The sequence below is a fragment of the Anneissia japonica genome, unplaced genomic scaffold (assembly GCF_011630105.1).
Source record: "Anneissia japonica isolate Jap-2015-1 unplaced genomic scaffold, ASM1163010v1 scaffold2707_len876726_cov182, whole genome shotgun sequence".
In the NCBI taxonomy this organism is placed as follows: Eukaryota; Metazoa; Echinodermata; class Crinoidea; order Comatulida; family Comatulidae; genus Anneissia; species Anneissia japonica.
Genome location: NW_022723260.1, coordinates 651369 through 675462, shown reverse-complemented (window position 1 = coordinate 675462; position 24094 = coordinate 651369). Strand labels below are relative to the sequence as shown.

The 24094-nt window shown below is 33.8% G+C and overlaps 1 protein-coding gene across 1 annotated transcript; it reads right to left on the bottom strand.

Moving 5' to 3' along the window:
* Window positions 1–2209: 2209 nt before the first annotated feature.
* LOC117112164 (ATP-binding cassette sub-family B member 6, mitochondrial-like) lies at window positions 2210–21594 on the bottom strand. The gene is made up of 19 exons (XM_033255232.1): window positions 21461–21594; window positions 18890–19551; window positions 18014–18203; window positions 17541–17642; window positions 17290–17392; window positions 15832–15921; window positions 15490–15611; window positions 14813–14922; window positions 13545–13610; window positions 11125–11243; window positions 10809–10872; window positions 10059–10144; window positions 9542–9599; window positions 9188–9292; window positions 8781–8854; window positions 7175–7275; window positions 6143–6255; window positions 4900–5063; window positions 2210–4104 (listed from the first exon to the last, which is right to left on the bottom strand). Exons 2-19 carry the CDS (start codon window positions 19529–19531, stop codon window positions 3978–3980), a joined length of 2436 nt encoding a protein of 811 aa, XP_033111123.1. The 5' UTR covers window positions 19532–19551; window positions 21461–21594; the 3' UTR covers window positions 2210–3977.
* Between the last annotated feature and the right edge of the window lie 2500 nt (window positions 21595–24094).

Below are 24094 nucleotides of genomic sequence, written 5' to 3'. Positions count from 1 at the left end.
GTATTATATATCAGCAATGGAAATGTTCTCTTTTTGTGTATATGTAAGATATGTAATGTGCTTGTGTGTGTATATAGATGAAATGTACTTTTTTTTTTAATCATTCATATAGCCAAGTTTCCGATTTGAGAAAATTTGTCATCATAATAATATTTTTTCAATTTTCGAGAGTAAATGACGACAGAATTTTACAATTAAAATTACAAATAGGCCTACTAATAAAGTTTAATTCATTGTATTCTCAGGTTAAGTTCACACTTAAAGCAATTGAGACACAAGAAATGCTACGCTTGCTCTAGCACCACGGGCGATGTCCACTTTACATTTGAAATAGTAAAAGAAATAAGCAGAATTAGGACTTTTGATGGAACTCTCCTTTTTTTTGTAAGCGGTGGATAGACAGCCATTGCGTGCTTTCGTCAGTGTGTTTGAACCGTAGTTATGAACCAACAAGCTTTCCCATACACGTGTATGTCTCTAAAGCCACGCGCGCTGTTTGTCATCGCGAATAACAAACTTGGAGTTCAGGATGTTTACTTTTCAAAGGTATAAATAATTTTGGGCTAATTGTCACTTTAAATCGACATATCGCACGTCTTATACATAATTGGTTTCACGTTCTTCTCAATTTAGATCCAAACACTCAATTACACTACGATCCCTCGTGTTGATTTAAAAAACCAAAGCAAAAATAAACAACTATGAGAAAAAAGACATTATAGTAGGTTTAGTATAAGAGGTCATTCAACCTGAAGTGCTGCATCAACACGACACACAATATTTATTGAGCCAAAATTGATGCCATTGTAAACTAGATTGATTTATACGCCTTAATATGAATGGTCTTTATTCCCAATTCGAAAACGATTTGTTTGTTTTCTCATAGGCTGGTATTTACCATTTTACACCGCAAAACCGCTACACGGTCAAGGTACTGTACCTTCCAATCAATTTCTAATATTTAGGCTAATGATGATTAATGACATTAATATAATATGCACTCTATGTTGACTTAATTAGTAATAAATGATATTAAAAACATAGCACACATATTGAATCCACAAACTTACTCTCACGCATAATAGGCCTACTATTGCCATCACTGTTTTTACAACTTACAAATCATACAAATGACGATGATGACCGTATTATGACGATCATGGTGGTGATGATGTTGATGATGATGATGATAATGAATATGATGATGATTGATGATGGTGGGGGTGATGATGATGATGATAAATGCAGATGATGATGATCGTGATGATGATAATGAAGATGATGGTGGTGGTGTTGGTAATGATGAAGATTATGATGGTAATGATGATAATATACTAGGTTTTTCATATCGCCTTCTACAATCGAAAGACAAATAGTGTCGAAATGCTGGTCACTGAATCTATATATTGTACTGTAATTGTATTGACAAATGCACGTGCTCCGATTTTCTATCGTCAATTTAGGCCTATTATTTAACCTGAAATAAAGGCCTGTATTAATTGATAATATCGTACAGACAAAAGAAACCCGTAAAATATATTTCAAAATAACAGAATATGTGGTGTGTGGAGTGGCAGCTTGTCGGCATGTACGCATCATCTAGAGTTCAGTGGGTTTAAGTTCTTCAATTCAATGGCAGCATTTTTTGCAGGCCTACAATACTGAAACAACTCCAGTCCGTTCACGAGCCGTGTACTTAAAAATCATTCTATTAATTAATAATTGCAGTGACTCTAGGCGAGCTAAGCATACTTCACATACAATGGATTTTGATTTGTGATTTGAAATGGCAGTTATATCATCAAATAAGCCTTTAAGTCATATAAGATGCTGATTTCATGGAAACTGAGGTGGATGAGAGCGTGTAGATTAATCCATCGCGAATCAATAATTCAAGTATGAAATACGCAAATCATGTTAGGTACATTCAGTGAAGGTTGCTTTAAATACGCAACCGCATACGGCTTGACACCAGCGCAAGATGCGGCTATTCTACTGTTATTGTGCCGTTCTCCCTCTTGTGAAATGATCAAGCTCCTTTTTGCACATGCTTAAGATACTGGTGCAGTTGCACCATGGAGGAAAAAGTTTATGGTTGTACACTGCTGGCTTTTCCGTAATGTATCTGGTTTAGCGTGAAATTGATTCACATTCTTCCTCCATGTTCACACTGCTGACACAGTTAAGACAGAAATGCGAGACAATTACATTCAATCGAAACATTGTTGATTTTTATTCTCATAAAATTAAACCTAATTTATTAATAGCAAAAATTAAACGTAGGTATAAATATTTTATAGTCCCAACAAGACTAACAATATTAACATCTGCAGAAAAACGATTAGCAAGTGAAAAATTAATAATTATATTAATTTCAAAAACATGATTACAGGGGTCCCAAGTTGGAAGAAGTCATTTCCGGGAGATCTACGGCGGCGGGGTGAAGGGGGCGTGGGGGTTAGAGCACCTCAGCCCCACCAGGGTTGGTGCTGAGGCAGGAAAATTTATAACTATGGCACCTGCTCCAGATGGCCGGAAATAGCCTTGCCAGACTTAAATTTGAATATAATTTTCCTTTCTACTCCATTTTTAAATATTTAGGGGGCCTGGGCCGGCTCTGCCCATGCCCTTAAATCCACCACTGATCTAGTTAACAAGCTTTCTTAGCATCTTAACACATTTAATTTTATTTTGCTGCACAAAGTGATACCCATCGGCACTGACTTTTGTGAGAAAATCGATAACAAAGCAGTAAAAACATGCAAAATTGTGAATTCCCAGAGATGGGTTAATTTCCAGATTCCTGGTTGCTTGCTCCCGCGAGTTTTCAGGAGACTTGGGACCTGTGTGGTGCAAAACATTTTCAGTTGTAAAGATATATCAATATAAACCAACTATAAGATATCTTTTTAGTATTCCTGCTACCAAATCTACAACTCAGCAGTTATGCCCTTATTCATTGTTATCAACTGCATAATTTAGGGCTATTGAACCAATTACAAACTTCCTGATTGAACTCATTTTTATAGTTATTGACTAAGGAAAATTTACACAGTTTTATGATACAGCAATTGGATTTGGCAACATGCCAAGAGGTCACTTCTGGTTGTATATTGTGTAATTGTTGATATTTCCATCGGTAGGCCAAAATCGGTGGTAAATATGCTACTGCAGGCACCCCACAGAGCAGTGTGTGGACATGCTCTCACAACTACTTTAACCATTCTATGTGCTGCCCAAGCTTTCCATTTTGGCAAACACATCATTTTGTTTCATAAATATCCACCTTTTCAAATAACTGGGTTTTAGTGAATCCTTTGTTTATCCACCTTTTCCTTCAGTAGGCCATTAACATTTGAATGATATTTGACCTCCCACTTACCAGAATACACAAGGTTATATACAAAAATATGATTACTGTCCCACCCTTTAACAACAAGGTTCTGTCACTCCAAGATAGTGGCCCTGTTTCTCTCAAGATTATAAGAAAACTCCTCCATTGTGGCCACTCCACAATTCCATGATTGTAACATGTTCATCCAAGGGTGTGGCCTCATCTCCAGACGTGTGACCACACCTCCAACAAATACATATTTGAGATCATGGTCCCCAATGTCTTAAAATTGTGGCGCACTCCTTCAAAATATTTGTAGATCTATATAGCCTCCCTTGCATTCTAGAACGCTGTCAAGCACTTGTTGTTACTGCTAATGACTGCTTGAATAGAGATGTTTTTTGGTGGCTTTTAAAAGCAACTAAAGATGTTATATTGCCAATGAAAAATGGTAGTCCATTCCAAAGCATTGGAGCAGCAATATAAAAATCATTTGTAAAATCATTGCTGTTTTAACCTCCATTGTACTTAATCTGATTTCACATTGAGGTGCGATTTCCGTAAATTCTGCACACACCCGTCTACTTAAAATATCTGACATGCAGAAAATATTTCAGTGAAAGCTTGATCAAAAGTGGTATCCTCAATTATCTTTCTTGTTAGACTCATCAACTTCTGCATCTACCTGATTGTCAACCTCTTCATCTGACTGTAGTTGTGATTGCCACATGCTTGCGTAAATTCCCCCGAGTTGAAGCAACTCCTCATGCCTATGGGATAAGAGTATCAAGTATTTATAAGACAATTGTTTATTAATTACAACTAATGAAGGTAGGTAGAGGGTAACAATGCTTGAAAGCAAATTCTAGTATTTATAAGAGTGAATGAATGCGAACTGAAGTGTATGAAAGAAAGGCACGAATAAAAATGAAGAAAAACATAAGAACGAATGGGAGGCGGAACATTCAAGTTGAAGGAATTGAACCATACAGAGGACATGCAGTGGCGTATATCTACGAGTGTATGGGGGCGTTGATGGAGGGCGTGAAGGTGAAGTGGGGGATCGATAATTTGGTGAGGGGTATTAGCTGGCAAAAAAAGGTGATTTGAGGGGGGGGGCGCTATGTACGGCACTGAAGAAATGCATGAATGAAGATGAACAAATGAATAATTTTCTGATCCCTAACACTCTGTGTTAAAATTGCAACAGTAAAAGTATAATCATTATCTGCCTGTTCGAAGCAATCTAAGCCATCTCCATTAAGATGACACACTCTAAATACACTGCTGAATTACATGTACTATAGCACTGCAGTAAATGTGAAAATCACAGCCTTGGGGCTTCCTGTATTCATGATTAATAACATACAAACAAAAGATCAAAGGGTTCAAGCACATGATCAAGATCTTGTTAAGACAGGTTAACTACAATCTACTGCTAACATTTTACACCTAAAGGCAAAAGCTATTACCCACAATGCATGCATCATCAATCAAACCTAGATATCTATTCATAATTTTTCTTTACAAACTGAAAACACTGTTTAATAATCTTCACTACTTACCGCCCTCGCTCGATGATAGCACCCTCCTGAAGGACCAGGATGGTGTTTGCATTGATGATTGTTGATAAACGATGTGCAACAACAATTGTTGTTCTGTTGTTGCAAACATTATTTAATGAGGCCTGGATGTTTCTCTCGGTTCTAGTGTCAAGTGCTGATGTTGCCTAATAAAATAAAGTGATGCATTTTGAGGACATCTTTTATTATTACTGTATTAACTTAAATAATAATAATAATAATAATAATAATAATAATAATAATAATAATAATAATAGCAATAATAATAATAATAATAATATGATTTATATACTGCACACATCCACTTTAGACAATGCTCAACAGGGATAAATGAAGGGACAAAGAAATATGTTAACTGGTACCTGAAAACAACAATTCTTAAAAATTGGTGTTATCTAATACTTTTGTTTGTCAGTGGAGAAATACACAGAGGTAAGTTTGCTTTTTTGTATATCCTATCAGTGTCACTGGCATGGGTATGTTTTTGTGTACTTTTATATTCTATTATTTATTTATTATGTATTATTACTTTATATTTGCCTGTTTCGCTCGTATTAAGCTACGTTCACATCAAGCCCGGACAAAAAATTGTGAGTTGCTACGTTTTTTGAATGCTGCATTCACATCGCGCATGGAACACGGTTGTTCAGGTTAAGTATGTATGCGTTCGATTGGTTCGAACAAACCAAGCTTGTTGCTGATTCGTCCAAGACATACGAAAAGATACGATTTCAGGATACAAATGGCTCTCAGATCCATTGGTCCGGTCCGGACTCCGAATTGGAAATTGTATGAATTTGATGTGAATGGTCCTATTCTTTACCACTGAACCCATTTTTCATGATTTTTTCTCCGGACTCCAGACCGGAATCCGGACATGATGTGAACGTAGCTTAAAATTGACAAAATTAATGATATAAAATAAACTGACCCATGATACCAGATATCAGTGGTAGCAGTGGTGATGTCAAGATTAGTTATGCTGTTGGCTAAGCTGTCTGAAGGTGGGGTTTAGGAGCGAATTCCTTGTAGGGCACAGTGGGCTAAGCCCCTGGCACCTAGAAAATCTGGACAATTATGTGCCATTTTAAGCTGAAAAAAATCACTCCATGCCAACTATCTCGGCCAGATAAGTTGTGCTCCAAAATGGTATACGTACTTAGTTCTTCATGGTAAATTAGTGTTTCAATAAACTACCACATAATTTGTTAATAGTGCTACATACCTCATCCAGAAGAACTATCTCGGGTGCCTTGAGCACAGTCCTAGCGATTGCTACACGCTGCTTTTCCCCACCACTCAGTTTTAAACCACGCTCTCCAACAACTGTTGCATAACCTAGAGATCATAAAGCAAAAAAATATATATATAATTTAGTGTCAACATGTATTCATCATTATATCTAAGCCAAGCATATACTACTACTATACATTTTATTAGATAGTGATAAAATATATTAAATATATTTTACCCAAAATTAATGGTCCAACCAGCAAAGCTAGTCACTGGGAAGCTCTGGTACTCTATATAAGTGTCTTCATGGGGCTTAAGAAGTGAGATAGATTTTGGTTTTTTATAAAACAAATCATGACTTTTATTCAGGATTATAAAATTGGAAGACAAGGACCATAAACAATAACTACCAGCTCCATGATTGTTTGCCTTTTTTCAAAAAGAAAAATGCCTCCACACAAAGGTCTTACTATAAATTATATCAACATACTTAACATCATTATTGGACTTTGTTATCTTCGTATTGTCTATCAAGGTGGGGGAAAAAGCTTGTATCTGAGCCTGGCCTACTTCCAGTGGCGTATCTAGGAGTGTGGGTGGGGGAGAGGGTGAGGGGGGGGGGGGGGGGGGGGGGGGGGGCGGAGGTGAAGTGAGAGGGATTGATGATAAAGTGAGGGGGATCTAGCTTGCAAAATAAGGTAATAAGAAATGATATTTTTACTGCAACATAGGGGGCAGGGGATGGGGGCGTGCCACTTACTGAACAGTGTATTTTGATTAGTAAAATCATAGTAATCCATCCAACGATATGAAGTTCATTAATTAAATTTTAAAAAGTGGTTATATCAAACAATAAAATATTTTTGGCTACTCTTTTAAAACAAACAATTAAAATATCCTAGATTTTCGATATTTACGGCTGGTTGGGAAACATTTTCATCCTTATCATTGTAACTATTAATGGTCTTAAATAATGGTCAATCAGTAATTTGAATGATAACTATAACAAAAATATAAATGTGACCTTCTGGAAAATGTTCTATCTTGTGATGGATATCAGCAGCAGCTGCTGCATCTTCAACTTCCTGGTCGCTGCTCTGTACACGTCCATATCGGATATTGTAACTTAGATCAAAGAAAAATATATGAATTTGATAGAAAATGCAAATATTTGAATAATAAATCAAATGTCGTAATTTTATACGAGCCAGTATTTCTGTGACATCTGATTGGAATATCAACATCAAAAGTTCAATATAGAATGTTTGCTATTGATAAAGAAAATTGGCAGGATCCAGTAATGAGTAGCAATTAGTACTTTGATAATAAGGAGATGATGAGATGATAATCACATCTGGCAGACAGATAATTTGAACAGCGCAAACATTTACAGACAAATAAATTACAATATGATGTCTAGTAGTATCAATATCTATAATATAATGGATAAAAATATTTACATTGACTATACACATATCAAAGCCGACTAAACATACAGTATGGGCCTATGCTACCATGGCTAAAAGGCAAGGGGCATAAACAATTCATTTTGGAATTGGCTCTATTTAGTATTAGCAGAATTTTGTGGATGTCAAAATTAAGATTTGCAATGCTATTAATCAGCTTTGGAGAGTGTTAATTCTGCAAAAGCTTTAACACAATTTCATATTTTTTCCTTTATAACTGTTTGGCCGCAATGTTTCTATGCAATGAATTTTCTGCTCTGTATTTGTCTTTTGAATAATAGAACTACATTTTGGACTTCAGTTCTTTTAAAGCTACACTAAAGAGTACAAGTTATATTAAAGTTACCCTGGAGCATGCCATTCATTTTTTAATGCAAACCTGGAGTGTGCTAGATTACTGAAGCTAGTATAGAGTGAATTGTGTTAGGGCTACCCTCGTAAGGTCTATTCGGATTAAAGCTATCCTGGATAGCGCAAATCCTATTAAACCTACCCTGGAGAATTCTGATCCCATTAAACCTATGCTTGAGAGAGTTAATTCTATTAACACTACCCTGGATCACGTTTATGTCAAAACTACAGTCAACTTAAATAATACATTATACATTATTGAATTTCATTGGATTACGTATGAATGTATATGAATTTGATTGGTTGATTAAAAACCTCATACAGTATATATATTCACCGGATATCATCATTAAACAGCACATGTTTACGTCGCATCTACAACCAACTTAAATAATACATTATGGAATTTCATTGGATTACTCTGTGACACCTAAACAACTATGTGATACATAAACATATAGATTATATTTGAATTTGATTGGTTGATTAAAAACCTTGTAAAGTAAATATATTAATCGGATATCATCATTATATACATAACATGTTTACATAGCATCTACAGTCAACTTAAAAAAATACATTATGGAATTTCATTGGATTATGTATGAATATAGATTCTATGTGAAATTGATTGGCTGATTAAAAACCTCATACAGTAAATATATTCACCAGATATCATTATTAAACATAACATGTTTACATGTCATGCACAGTCAACTTAAATAATACATTATGGAATATATTTGGATTATGTACAAATATAGATTATTTGAATTTGATTGGTTGATTAACAAATTTTGTAAATATATTTACCGGATATCATTATTAAACAGCACAGTATCCTGTGGAACCACTCCTATCACTTTGCGTAGAGAACTTTGTGATAGCTACACAAATTGAAAAAAGGATAATTAATGATGATTATTAAATTTGTACACGACTTCAGTTAGAAAAAACAGAGTGAGAAACCCCTTTAATAGGTCTATTATAGCACCAGAGTGTGTGATCTTTGTTACTGCATCAGGAGAATATATTGTGAACAAATAACTTTATGTTATATTAAATAATCACTTCTGGAGAGGGCTTCTTTTGTATATATTTAAAAGACTTGATTGAATTAAACAAATAAGAATATACCTTATCGCATGAATTTTTAAGACCATTAGATCAAATGGTGTATTTTAAAGAAAATAACATCAATATAAAGTATATTTACTTACTGTTGTAATATTCTGGCCATCTATCAAAATTTGTCCTCCTTGCAAATCATAGAAACGGAAAAGCAGGCGAATGATTGTGCTTTTACCAGCTCCAGATGGACCCACCTGTACATTCCAGAAAAGGTATGTAATTAAAAAATCTGAATAAATATCTCAACAATTATTAACTTAAGTGAATATCCAAAGCTGCTGGAAAAAGATAAATCATACTAAAACTAACATTATACTTATAGAATTGTCAGTAAAAAAAATGTATGTAAAAAGTCCACAATGTAATGTGTTATCACCGTTTGTTGTCTTTTTAATTATTTGTAACAAAATAATACAAGGAAATAAACAAGAGATTACACTTACCAATGCCACCGTTTCCCCTGGATTCACAGAAAATGAAATGTTTTTTAAAATACTTCGTCTAGAAAAAATATTATTGAAAATAACAAACAATCAAACACTGTACTTAAGACAAGAATGTGAACATATATTAAAAGGAAGACAAATGATGGGATACAATATTAATAGTATGCAACTACATAAAAAACATTTTATTATTTTGATTTTCTCATTTTGCCCAGTTAATTTGTTCACCTGCCTACACATAAATTATTTATTTTAAGTATAGTAATGGGTTAAAGGCCTATGATATTTATTGGTTGGCTCACATATAAACAGTTTATCCCTTAATATCTTTATAGACTGAATTTCCTACAATATTATTGGCTGTTATTGAGTCTAAATTCTGTTGAGTCGATAAATTTCTACATATGGTACGTGGTTGAGAGGAAACATATAGTAAGAAAGAAACAGAAGGAAAAATAAAGTTTTCAGTGAGGGGAAGGGGTCTGCAATTTTAATGATGGTGTATTATACTTACTTTGCACTGTAATGGAATGAAACATTTCTGAATTCCACTTTGCCTTTACTCAAAACTAATGTTTTAGCATCTGGATTATCACAAACCTTGAAAAAAAACAAAAAAAAAACCAGAAAGTTTACCACCTTGCATACTCTTAGCATTGAGATTATTACAACCTTGAAATACCGTAGGAAAATTATATTTGTTTATGCTCATATTTCCCACCTGAATCACTTGCAGGATATTTTTTCACAAGCATTTGGGAACGTACTGAGTATTCAGTACTACAACACGTCAGGTAGGGCAAACATTGATTCGTATGTTCATAGAGTAACTATACCTGATTGAATTAAGATAAAATGCTAAATGTTGAATTTGTCAGATATTCCTACCAAACTTACCACATCTTAATAAAATATTTCCATCCTTGATAAAAAAAAATTGGAAAATTTATAAACAGACAGTGAATATACGGGAGTCAATATCCCCACTAGGTTACAGTAAAAGAGAAGCCTCGCCACATGCACAAAGAAGATCTATTGCTTTCGAACACCTTCGAAAGCAATACAGACCCCTGTGATGTCTCTTTTCGTATATAGATATTACACAGGATGTATGCTAAGCCTAAATGGTCACACCTTCAAAAGGAGGTGACGAATCGGGTATAAGAATGCAACGGTGCCAAATCCAACATTCATGATTCTTAAAAAATTATAGAATGTTAAATATTTTACATATATTTTTATACAAAATGAAACATTTACATACATCTTGCTTGGCTTCCATCAAATCAATCATATTCTCCATATCAATAAAAGCCTGCTGAATCATCCTAAATACAATAAAATATATTGAAATTTTAGATAAATGTACTATTTTATCATAAAAATCATTGAAGAAAGTAATTTATTATCATCATTCACTATCCTTAAATCCATATCAAACATTACTTTTAGTAAAGGAAAATATATTTTCTATTATTAATTAGTAATGAACATTTGCTTGATGCTAATTCATCTAGGTGTTATATTTTGCAAAATAAAATTATTATGTTAGAATTGAAATTAAAAAATAAAGTGTTTACCTGTAGTAAGTACCAAAGAAGTTTAAAGGTGAATACAATTGCATTATGTAGGTAGAAAATAGAACATAATCACCAACCTGGAATAAAATAAAAATAGTTTTTTTTTTTAGAAAGTATGACTATACAAAATTCAAAAGCTTGTTAGCAATAGAAGAAGCCTATGGTACAACAATAATGCTTTGAACTTTCCATCAAAGGGTCAAGAGGTCAAGTCTGAATAATCACATTGCTACTTGGTGGCTGGTTGGTTTTGGGTGTATGAGACAATCCCAATTTGTTTTTCCTTAAAATTAAAACGTGTTCTTTCATGCACACCAAGACAAGATTGAAAATCTTGAAGCCCGATTGAAATGTAAAGCATTGAGTCACGACAGCATTTGTTCCCAGGATATGGTTAGTGCACTATTCCTTCAGTACGGTGTAAGTGTTCCGGTTTCTTCTTCCATCAAATCCCCATCGCTCAATGTCTGTCTCTTATACACATCTAGATGTGTATAAGAGACAGTGTTCAGGTTGTGCAATCTCTTGTATGTTTTCGTTTAAATTTTATCGTATTTTAAACATTTTAAATTTGTATTCTGAATTGATTCTATATATATTTATACTGTATGATGTTTTTTATTGTAAATTCAACTATGTTTACTTAGTTGCTAAATAAATAAAGAATTGAAAAGAATAAATGTTCTTCGAACAAAATTATTTATGCGAGTCAAGTGAAAATAATGAATAATAAAAATATAACAAATAATATGAGACACGACCCATTGTCTATATTAGAACACTTCTCATTGGGTAACAAAGTCGTAATTTTTCATTTTTGTCAAAAAGTGTCTGTAGTAGTGAATTAGGTTTTTTTTAATAAAGTTTCAAAAATTTGGAAAATGTAGTTGATTACCAAAGGTTACAATTTTTATTTTGAAGACTGCATGGTCTAGGAAGTGTACATTTTTTTAAGGGTCAAGTTTCCAAGGGCGGGTTTTCTAGGGGCGAGTTGACTGCCAAAGAGTGTTGCCAAAGTGCGAGCCTGCGTGTTATTTGATCACAAGTGCGAGACATCACAAGTGTGAACCAGCGAGCCATGACGTCACGACAATAGATACAAGACGTTAATGAGTTGTGCGAGGTATCGGCTGAGATTTGTGGAGTACAATTCAAAAAACAACTATAGGTCTAATAATGAATTATTGTGATGTTAAATAGACAATGTTAGCTATCAAGGAGCGACATTGTTTTTCATTGGGACCTTCGTCCCTTCAAGGCTAGGCCTATATCATCCTATCTAGTCTAGGCCTAGAGTAGGATAAGGCTAGCGCGACATGCGGACGTTGGTACGTGTAGGTTAGTCTACAAACGTTGCCTAAAGTAATTGATTTTACCCGGCAGAACGAAAGAAGGAAACTCCGCTTTTCAGTCGTCTTAGGCCCTTGTTTTTTGACAAACAATGACCTTTCAGAGGTCAAATTGCTGTCAAGAATATGAATTGGCTGCTTCGCAGCAATGATATTATCAGCAAAGCCTGGCAAATATTATTTGCCAGGCTTTGCTGACATGTAACATGTTTACACACTGTCTGCTTCACTGGGTGCTAGATGCTGCTGCAGCAAACAAAATATCAAAATGCAATGCTATTAGAATATGAACCAACAGGATTTGATCCCCAGGACTATGGTATTGGAAGGCAAGCTTGTCAGCCACACCTACACCATCATACCTATTCATACATCATTAATTAATGAATATATGTGGCAAAGACAAGCCAAACCAGTCACTCCTCGCAAATCGTATTTCGGAGACAATGGCTAAAATATGCTGGAATATCAACATTTTTTACATCAATTTTATTGCACTAAACTAACCTTTATATCTATACATCATGCTATGTTGGTATTTCCCCCATTTTCAATGTTAAACAATAATTTTTAATGATTTTGTGATGGCTTAATTTTTAATGATTTTGTGATGGTTTCTACCTGAGAAATTCCTAAAGTTGTAAACTTTTAAGGCTGATTTCAAAACTATATCAATAATATGTAATGATACAGTTTTGGAAGAAATTTTTATCGAAGAGTTTTTACATCAATTTTATTGCATTAACTAACCTTTATATCTATACATCATGCTATGTTGGTATTTCCCCCATTTTCAATGTTAAACAATAATTTTTAATGATTTTGTGATGGTTTAATTTTTAATGATTTTGTGATGGTTTCTGCCTGAGAAATTCCCAAAGTTGTAAACTTTTAAGGCTGATTTCAAAACTATATCAATAATATGTAATGATACAGTTTTGGAAGAAATTTTTATCGAAGAGTTTACTTCTTACTATTGTAGTATGTTTATTTGTTGGGTCAAACTCATTGAATATCATGTACAGATTTTACAAAATTCTCTTAAAAATATTCACGCAGACATCAACTCACTTGATATGCTGTTATTGCCACATCATATCGATCCACTTCAAAATCCTCGTTACCATAGTACTTCACCTGATAAAATTCAATACAAATATTGAAGAAAATATGTTGGTACTTTAAAAGACAATTTATATATTTTTTAATAATTATAAAATATTAATAATATAATAAAAATATTATATAATATAATTAATATAATATTAAAAATATTTAAAATGGGCCAATTTCTAATAAATGATCAAATGTACAGAAAGCTTGCATAGTACAGATATTCTAAAAGAATGAGACCAATAATAATAAAGTAACCTAATAAACAATGACATAATGGAGAAAATAATAAACATACCCACAAGGGTGATCATGAAAAAAATAAATGGTGCTTAGTTTTAACAAACCATGCTTGGTATGCAAATTGTTTGAGAGAAACACATGAAAAAAAATCAGGGAGGCATCAGAATAGCTCAATTGGTTAAAGTAGCAATACTAATAATAGCCACTAGGGGTGGATTTAGGGAGGGGGAACAGGGGCAAGTGTCCCCTTATTTTGCCACTGCCATCTTTTTTTTTAAAAGAAAACGATACAAAATGCCATACAAATACTAAATGTTACTATATTTTGTAACAGCATATACTAAATCATACCATTATTGAATATATACATATTTATCTGTATAATTACATTGCATCTAAAGGCTATATCACAGGTGGGCAGTTTGCAGGCAGTGAGCCGCATGGGACGCAACAGTGATTTTTTGGTGGACCTTGATAATGAATCAAAAACCCTATATGTGTGGCCGCTAACCATCTTTGGCTAGAAAAGACCTTATTTTTAACAGCCCGACACTGATCATCTGTAAAAAGTAATGATAAAACTGAGCATAAAGCAGTATAAAAGCTGTACACGAAAGTTTTGGAACCCACTGGAAACATAAAAGTTTAGGTGCGGCCCAAAGTGTTAAATAAAAAATTCATGTCTCCAAACCCCCTCCCACGACCCATTTTTATGCCTACTCCTGGCCTATATGAAATCACTTCGATTAAAAAATACTGGATCCACCCCTGAACAAGAAAAAAAGGGAGATGGCTGTTTATTTTTTACTTTATAGCTATCAATTACAATTTTGAAAAAAAGGGAATGAAAAAAGTATAAAAAGGTAGTAAAGGTGTAAGTATCACACTACGGGTTAGAAGGAAATGTAGGATCAGAGAAGCTGGACGAGCCAATAGCCATAAACGTTTCAAAATTAAAAATCTAAACACAAAATGTGACTTACAGTTTCAAAGTTGAGGAGAGAATCCACTGCTTTTTGTTTCATCTCATTATCCTTAAGATTCATCTCTCGTCGATATTTTGTCCGCCACTCAGTAATAGCAATTGTAGCAACTGAAGATTTCAAGAGAAACTAATCTTCATTTCATACAAAATACATAATATTTTGGTATTAAACTAGTATTATATAATTTAAAATACATCACAAAGGATTTCCATAAATGAAGTCACTAACATTTATATTTAATTTACATTTATTTTTTAAATAGTAAGTAAGTCAAATTATACAGTACTCTTTTAAACTTATTTCTTTGTTTACACACTATTCTTAATGTTATTTTTCATTTGCATCCTTTTTTTTAGTTTTTCATTATTTTTCTTGTTAATTCTTTAATTTATGTAATATATTTCATTTCCTTTCCTCTATTCTGTTTGTTGTTATTGAGTCTCTAAAAAATATTGCTGAATTAAAATGTTAAAAATAAACATAGTGGCCATTCCAACTGACTGAGAGGCAAATCTGCAACTGCTATGCAAAGTGGTTTCTCTTAGGGAACAACATACAACTTAAATTTACAATTATAATTTACTCGATACAAAATATATTCTTTAGCTCATGAGAGAGCAACCATAAGCGACTGCGCTGTTCCCCCTTGCCACTCACAAATTTCAGAAACTTACCCACATAGGCTGCCATGGCAATGAATACAATTAGACCGAACCAAGCGTTAAAGCTTGTGATGAAAAAGACAATTGCAATGAGAATGTCTGCAATAGTTGGCGCTATGTTGAAGAGGATGTAGCTAAAGCAAAGAAACAAACATCACATTTTTTAGTATACTTTGCATATTATGTTTTTATTTATCATGTACATATCTAATTATGTACCTATTTACAAAATCAAATCAAATCTCTTTATTTGCAACAAGGTAAACATTGTTGAATTTACAATTTACAATTTTTTTAAATATCTAATAATAATTATTTTTAAATTTTAATATAAAATTATCAGTTCATACATACCTAAGTATACTATTTATACTTGTTGTACCTCTGTCCATAATTCGAAGAACCTCCCCGGTTTTACGGTTCAAATGCCAATGAAGGGATAAACTAAAAACAAAGTAGGAAAAAGAATAAAGGTAAACGAAAATGGTATCTCTATTTAAATGGGCCCACTTATTAATAAGGAAGTTATGCCCTGTTGTTTTTATTATTATTTTTATCATTATTATTATTTTTAATGAATTTGTTTGACGGAACGTTGTCATTTGTCTTTATTTACCGAACCTTTAGTTCCGTAATGATTTTCGTAGTTAAGTTGTCTTTTCACTTTTCTGTTGATTTTGGTCTTTTAGATGCACCATCATTTTGGATGTGTGCCACTGTAATAAAAGTGATTCCAAATAAAAACTAAACTAAACTAGTACCAGCTTTTAAATCCTAGGAGTACTGGGTCAATGTAGTACTAGACCCAAGACTTGAAAATTATGAGGAATGCAAAAGAAGGCGTTGCAGTTTTTGAATTAATTTAAATAAGAAGATTATAATCTAACTTTTATCAATTTTATCAGTTAAAAAAATACATACTGAATTACAAAGGATTAAAAAATGGGGGTAACCACTATTTTTTAAATCAGTTTTTAAATATTCAAAAATCTGTATCTCATTAACCGTTCCAAAGTTTTTCGTCAAACACTCTTTTTATGTCTGACAAATCAGTTGTACAACATATCAAAAACCATTTTTCCTCTGGAGCCTGACTTCAAGGTTTAACACATCATTACTAACTAGCATATAACTGAAAGTTGACTTAGAATCAGTAATGTGTATGCTTTTAGAGTGGACTTGAATAGCTTGGTGGTTAAACTGTTTGCCTTCCAATCCCATCATTCTGGATCAAACCCAGTGGTGGTGACAGAAATTAACGTTTAAGTTCCTAACTTAACCTTTAAATTAAGCAATTCAAATGTGGAATTAAATTTACCTCATGACAAATAGGTACACCATTAATGTTTAGTGTATATTGTATGTATTAATTCAAAAATTCAATTGAATTGCTCATTTAAAAGGTAAACAAGTTAATTTTTCACTGTCAATCAATTTGGCAAACAATACGACTTTCAAATGAAAGCTAACACTAACAAAGTATGAAATTCAAACATTTAACTAACATTTTTTACTAATTCTTCCCAAAAAAGCACAACTTGGGCCATACTAAGCCATAAAAACTCTACCTACCAAAGATTTTTTATTTCCTGACCCCGACCGAGGCTCTAGCCGGCCCTATGGTTTGGACCCCTCTGTCGGACATGTCAGACCCCATGTCGACAAATTCCTGGAGCCAGAACTGTTCAAACCACATCCCAGCAGGTTCTTTTTTTTTTTTTTTTAATAGCTGCCTAAACATTATTCCATCCTATAATTGGTGTTTTTTTTTGCTGTTGGACATGAAGGGAAGAAAAGAGAAACTTTGTTTACCTATGCAGATGACCAAAAAGATGAACCATAATACTCTTAGTGGTATATTGTTGTACTTTTATCCATAGAAATGAACGCACGTTACTCAGTAAACCAAGTCCACCTATAGGATTATAAGAAAAAAAAAAAAAATAAATATGACAATAAAATTATGATGACTATGTATTACTTCAATCAAAAGAAAATTCCTATTTAATCATTATGTATTATTTCTTCTTTTACATGAGTAGTCATCTTTAGGTAGAACTTACCAAATCCTCCGCCCTGCAAAAACTTGATAGCAACATACACACAAATAAGATGCCATGGAAATATACTAGCGCCATCTTCTGAGTCCTTGGTAAGTTCATTAACTGAAATCATAAATGAAAATCTTTCAATAAGTAAAATAATAGTTTTACAAGTTTCTTGCAGAAATTAAAGAGTATAACAATTAATTAGTAATTTTTTTTAAATCCTTTAATTGATGGAGAACATAAAAGTTAAATTATTTCGACCCTTTTTTAAAATATTCAATTTCAATGTTTTCATAGATCATAGATTTAAGTAGTAGCGTATTAATGAGATAGTAAAAGAAAAAAGAAGGAGTATTGAAATTGGAGAGTGGAGCTATTAGTGATTTGAACCCAGTGTCCTGGAAAAAGGTGAGCATCTGGATCACCAGCTCCATTCTGCTCATCCATACAAATCAATTAGGAAAAATGTTAATTGTTTCTCAAGTTACCTATATCTTTGTAAAGAACTGGCACATAAACATTGGCTACACGCCCACTGATTAAGATCATCAGACAAATGATGACCCTTCCCTGGAGCATGTAGTGACCTTTAGGCCAGACGGACGGCCAGATAAGCTTTGTCTTATGCCAGAATCCTGACCAAGCTGAGCTTTGACCTTCATTCTCCTCAAGAAGTGGCTGAGGAAATAAATTTACAATTTTAAAACACTAAATTTACATTTAGGTAAGAACAGCTTTCAATAAAATTAAATTGAGAAAATGTTTCTTTGAGCTTAAAAAATTAATATCAGTAAAAAGACAGGAAAATACCTAAAAAATCCATATAAAATTTTGAATAGCTCATTTGAAAGGATCAATTTAATTATTAGCCTTCAACAAGAAACATATTGAAAACAATAAATTTTCACCGATTCTTTATTTTCACCGACATTTTACTTAAAAATCTCTAAATCAATTAGAATACCAGCCAATTCATTAGGATCTACTGGTATGCAGAAGAATAAAGGAAAGTTGTTATGGAAACTGTCTGGAAATTGACAGGCAAATTTTAAATTTTATGTTCGTAACTTACTTAAATATACAATTTAAGCAATTCAAATGTGGAATTAAAATTTTCATGTTTTTTACCTCATGACAGATAGTACACCTTTAACGTTTATATTGTATGTATTAATTCAAAAATTCAATTGAACTGTTCATATAAAAGATACACAAGTAAAATCATTCACTTTCAATGAAACAAGATTTTTAAAAATCAAGTATGCAATTCAAATATTTAGCTTTATTTTTTTTTTCTAATTTTTTTAGTGCATCATTTACTGTTTATTTTTAAATGTGCAAAAATAATCTGCATTGAAGCTTACCACTGCTGATTCTTGATTGAGGTCTTCATTCACTAACAGTCTATACTCTTTCTTCGGTAGTGCAGGTGCGCGAAACCCAATCACGAACAAAATAAATATCAATACATAACGACACAACCACAGACCAAAGGAAACCTTCTGATCCTTAGTGCCAAGTGACCACCACCATTGAGGGCTATTCCACGAGATGAACGCTAAATTCTCATTGACAAGTGCGAAGGTCCAAAATACCAATAAAACTAATCCATGGCCTCTCCCTCTGTAACTCATCAAAGTTTTGGAACGTTCTGTCCAAAGCAACGAAAGACAGATCATCCAAGTCAAGATGTAGAATATTGTACTGAGTTCATTGTAACCGTGAAGATGGCCGGCTGAGTGCGCTTCGAGGGCTATACGTATAATGTACTGAACGATAATCAATAATGAAAGAGTTACTTGGATTTGAAAGCCTTTCGCTTGAGGTTGGAACTTTTCTTCGAGCCTGATTGCCCACATCCAATACACAAGTAGCTGAGCACCGCCGCCTAAGATCATGATGCTCAACAGAACTGAAGATGTCACAGTTTCTAAGAAACAGACCGAGATGCCATTTTGTGTCCATGGTGGCAGAAGAGATGTGTTGCCTGCACAGTAAGACAGCATAGTGAAGTTAAATTTAAGACCTGAAAAAAAAAATTGTTTCCAGTTTTAAATAACTATGTAAAATCAATTACATTTTTTATGTGACAGCATTGAAGTTTGGATTTACTTCATCATAATTTACGACATCTCCTAGATTAATGTATGCTCCCAAAATACTGTACCATCAACATATATTAGAGAGTAACTTTGACAGCACACATTGTAGCAAATTTTAGAACTGTTGTTAATGTTTTTCCAATGTAGATAAAAGTGTGAACTTATTATTTTTCTTTTATACGCCAAAATGAGATTGTACAATACAATCTACTGGGTCAATGGACAAGATTTTATAAGTGAACCTAATAACTATTGTATTAAGGAGATACTAAATGTTTTGCAGCAAAATAAATTGAGTGAGCGAGTTGTTAATTTCACCTAAATAAATTTCACCTAAAAAAATATTTGTGATACACATTTTTCACAAACATTTCTGTCACGTTGCCATGACATGTCGGCATACCATGGTGACACGTACAATCATCAATTCGATTCTGTACTCATGGGCGAGATAAAATCCTTTCTCAAGATTTGATTAGCTGCGTATTATTTCACTTTGCAAAACGGAGAAACACTTTGCCAATTGCAAATCACCAAGCGAAAAATCTGGTGATTGAATGCTTTCAATTCACACAAATAAATTCGCCTTGAAAACCGAAGTCGAAAACCGGCTTCAGGTAGCATACGATCCTCATCCACCCAGTCCTGTTGTAGCAATTGCGACAGCCAATCACAATTCACAATCGTGTGTGAAAGCTCACCGATATCGCAATTGTTATTGTAATTTGGTGCTATAATTATTATTACTCCCAATTACCACAAAATCCAATCGCAACAACAAATTCCACAGGCACTGTTTGGCTGTGGTCAGTCAGCATAGGCCTAACCACCGGAGGCCTAGGCCCTAGAATGTACAATTTTTTGTGTCGGTCTGAATGCGCTCGTTGATTGCGATCAGGAGTAACTCAGTTTTGGATTACCACCGATTATATCTGACCGATCGCAATGGAGTGTAGTCTGAATAGCGTATTAGGATCAAGCCAATGCCAACTGCCTGGGATTTGAGGGAAATCTTCAGGTAGTAACTGTAATAAATATTATAAAATAATTAAATAACATTGAATTAATGATGTTAAGGATGTATTATCCCCTGAAAATGACAACAAAAAAAAAATTATAAAAAATAACATCTATTACTTGTCGTAATCGAGGTTAATCGAACCGACGTTTATCATTGGCTTTAATAGTTGTTTTTCAGCTGGATTTAGGCCTAGGCCCTATTTTTCGATCTGTGTACGCACTTGGATCATTACTAATTTTTGAAATAATTATTGTACGTGTGAATTTCATGTAAACACACATAGTCAAACAACAGCACCATACATTATAAAGAATGACATACAATACGGCAAATAGATAAGTTTTCATAAACGTTTAATCAAAAAACTTCACGCTTCTAACTCAGACATTCTGGCAATTTCTTACTGATTGCAAAATGGCAGCTGCTCGTCGTGCTAGCGAACACAGATTCTCTGTACTTATTTGTGGGCTTATTTATTTGTTGAAAAAGTTACTTTGTGAGTGGTTAAATCAGGTGAAAATGTTTGTTAATTATACGTTGTGACTGTGAGAAGAACGTTGAGGTAAAAAAAATAAGAATTAAAAGTTAGGTGCGAAAGTTCATTAGCGCCACCTAGGCCTAGGCCCCTAGGCCTATATATGGCATTTTGTTGGATTAGGTAGGTACAAGGTTCCCTTGCGAAAGAAAGTAAACAATGAGTCAACAAAAAGAAAGGGCCACGCTATGCAAGGCCTAGGCCTAGGCTGCTAGGCCACTCATTAATCATGTGAGTAGAGTCAAATGAAAATACTAAATACTAGCTACCAACTTACGTAGGTTAGTATTATCTGTGGTACGGTTAAAATTAATTTACAATAAATAATTCTACAACACAATTGATCTAGGCCTAGCTTGCTAGGTAAGTCACACACATCATCCCCATGAAGTTGCCTGCGTGAGTTTTTAAAGCGCATGCGCAAATTAAATACTGCCTAAACGTACATTTTCGTATTCCCAGGACCCTAGGCTAGTTCATCAAATTTAGGGTGGATGGATCCATACATTTCAAATTCAATTAAAATTGTGGTAGCTCATTTTAAAAAATCAAATAAGGCAACTTTCAAGCAGAAACATATCTAAAAAAATAGCTTTCGCTAAAAATTAGGACGAGGCCTTACAAAGTAGATAACTGGTTTGTATAACCTAAAAAACCTCATAAAATGACATTATTCCGAAAAACTGTAAAAGAAGAACCAGAAATGCACTGTTTATCTTCTTATATTAATTTATCTTCTTTTGACTTTTAGTCTTGCTCTAAGTGGCCTTTTCATTTCCTTGAATTTTGACAATAATTGTGTGGATATAAATGTTCTACAGAAACTTACTATGATATAATGTTACACTAATTTAACGAATTTCCCGATCTCCATTACTAACTCGTTACACTTTGTTTTTGTACCAAAATTATAAAAGAAAGAAAAAAAAAATTACATTTCTGAGCATCCTCGTGCTTTGTCCGTCTTGTCTCCTGTTTTGTTTTCGGCTTTTTGTTTGTTCTGTGTGTATTTTTTTTTTTTTCAGGGCTGCCCTACACAGCTCCGCTTTCTGGGTTTCGCACCCCCAAACTTGGCTGGTTATTTATTATTTTATATAGGCCTACCCATTATTATTACTTTTGAGAAATAAATGTTCTTTTGAACTTGAACTTAAACTTGAATGGATATATTACACTCCCACACTTTATGAGCTCAAAACCTAGATTCCCGCTATCGTTTTGAGAGGTGCGTTTATTAAATAAAATCAACATACCCTTTCTCACAAGTGATCTTGAATTAAACATAACTTATTTTAACTTCCTAAACTGAAATACTTATGTAAACATATTTTAACAGCAGTTGCCTCAAAAAAAAAATTTTTTTAATACCGTATTTATTCGAATAAACGCTCTTCAAATAAACGCAACTCGAATAAATGCCCGTCCAGAGCGCCTTGTTTTGGAATGATTTAAGGATATCAATAAGTCTTTATGGTGACGCATTAACACATTCTGGTGGTAATTATTTGTTGTAGTTGAATTTACAGTGGACTTAAGGGGAGTTTACACACACAAAAAATAAACGCCTCCCCCGAATAAACTTCCCCATCAAAAACCCTTATCAACAATACACGCCCGGGACGCTTATTTGCGGATATGTTCATAATACCGGTACTCTATACAGTTAAATAACCGGCTGAGTAATTTTAATCCCGAGTGCATTGTACTATCACCTTCAATTTTGCATAATGGTGTCTGAACAACACATTCTTTTAGTTGTAGCACAGACTTTTCTCGACAGCGCAGGGATGGGGGGGGGGGTCCCAAACAACGTAAGTGGGGGTGTTTAGCAGTCGCTTATAGAACCCCTCAGAGAGAGTTGAAACTATGAAAATTTAGGCATATGGGGCAATCGACGTTGGGGTTTAACAATATGTGAAAAATACATAGGCTTATACAGCATTTGTTTTTAAGTTCCCAACGAATGATTTTTTGTCCCTCCCTTCTTATTATAGGCGTATCATGGTTCCCTAACAACTGGGAAACCATTTTATTTTGTCTTCTCCATCAGTGACCAGCAATATAGATAAAAACCTCTGTCCTCGTCGGTACTAGCCGTCACGCCTCTCAAGGCTCTGCCGAGAATTACAACTTTTATCTAAATTATCTATAGCATGTTGCTGTTTACCTTGTTAATTTTATCTGCTTAATCCCTGTTGCCATTGAAGCCCAGGTCATTTGTTGTGATTTTCTGTTGGGACAATAAAGTATTTTCATTATATTTTGAACTTCAATTGTATAAATAAAACATTCCGAACGTCTTGTTGGAACGCATGTACCGTACTCGCGCGAATATTTTTTTGCACTTTCTGAGGGGCGCTTATTCAAACGGGGCGCTTATTTAAACGGGGCGCTTATGAAAGCAGAGTGGAAATTGAGGGGCGCTTATGGAAATACTGTAGATGAAAATCGAGGGGTTCTTATGGGAAGTTATTAAATTCAAGAGGCACTTTTTGAATGAAGAAAGATTATATAAGGACATTACGAATGGTGGTTAGAAAAGATAATCGTACAGAGAACATGGCTCATGACAAGAATGCGTGAATATTTACATAACAACAAAATAGTAGATGCAATTAGTGGTGGTGGGTAGTGGTTAGCTTGTTGGCCATCGGCCGATTGAGATTAGCAGGATGGCAGGATCTTTGATTTTTTTTTTGAAAACTCAGATGAGAATGTGCTAAAGGTCGGAAAAAGAAAAAGAGGAGTAGGACTAGGCATAGAAAAATATGTAAAAAGAGTAAAGTTGGAAATATACTGTCTGTCCAGGGATCGGAGCTTTCTCTGTCCAAGAGAAATATCCTCATTTTGATATTGACGAAGAAGAATGTGTTTCCACTCTACAGCTCAAATCATGCCAACAACCACAGTC

Bases quoted from the DNA above. Each gene is read 5' to 3' on its own strand.
- LOC117112164 (XM_033255232.1), bottom strand. From the start codon at position 19,531: ATGCTGTCTTACTGTGCAGGCAACACATCTCTTCTGCCACCATGGACA. The intron at 10,873-11,124 runs GTAAACACTTTA...TATTGTATTTAG, and splicing joins TTCTTTGGTACTTACTACAG to GATGATTCAGCAGGCTTTTA. The intron at 5,064-6,142 runs GTATGTAGCACT...TTATTTTATTAG, and splicing joins AGATAGTTCTTCTGGATGAG to GCAACATCAGCACTTGACAC.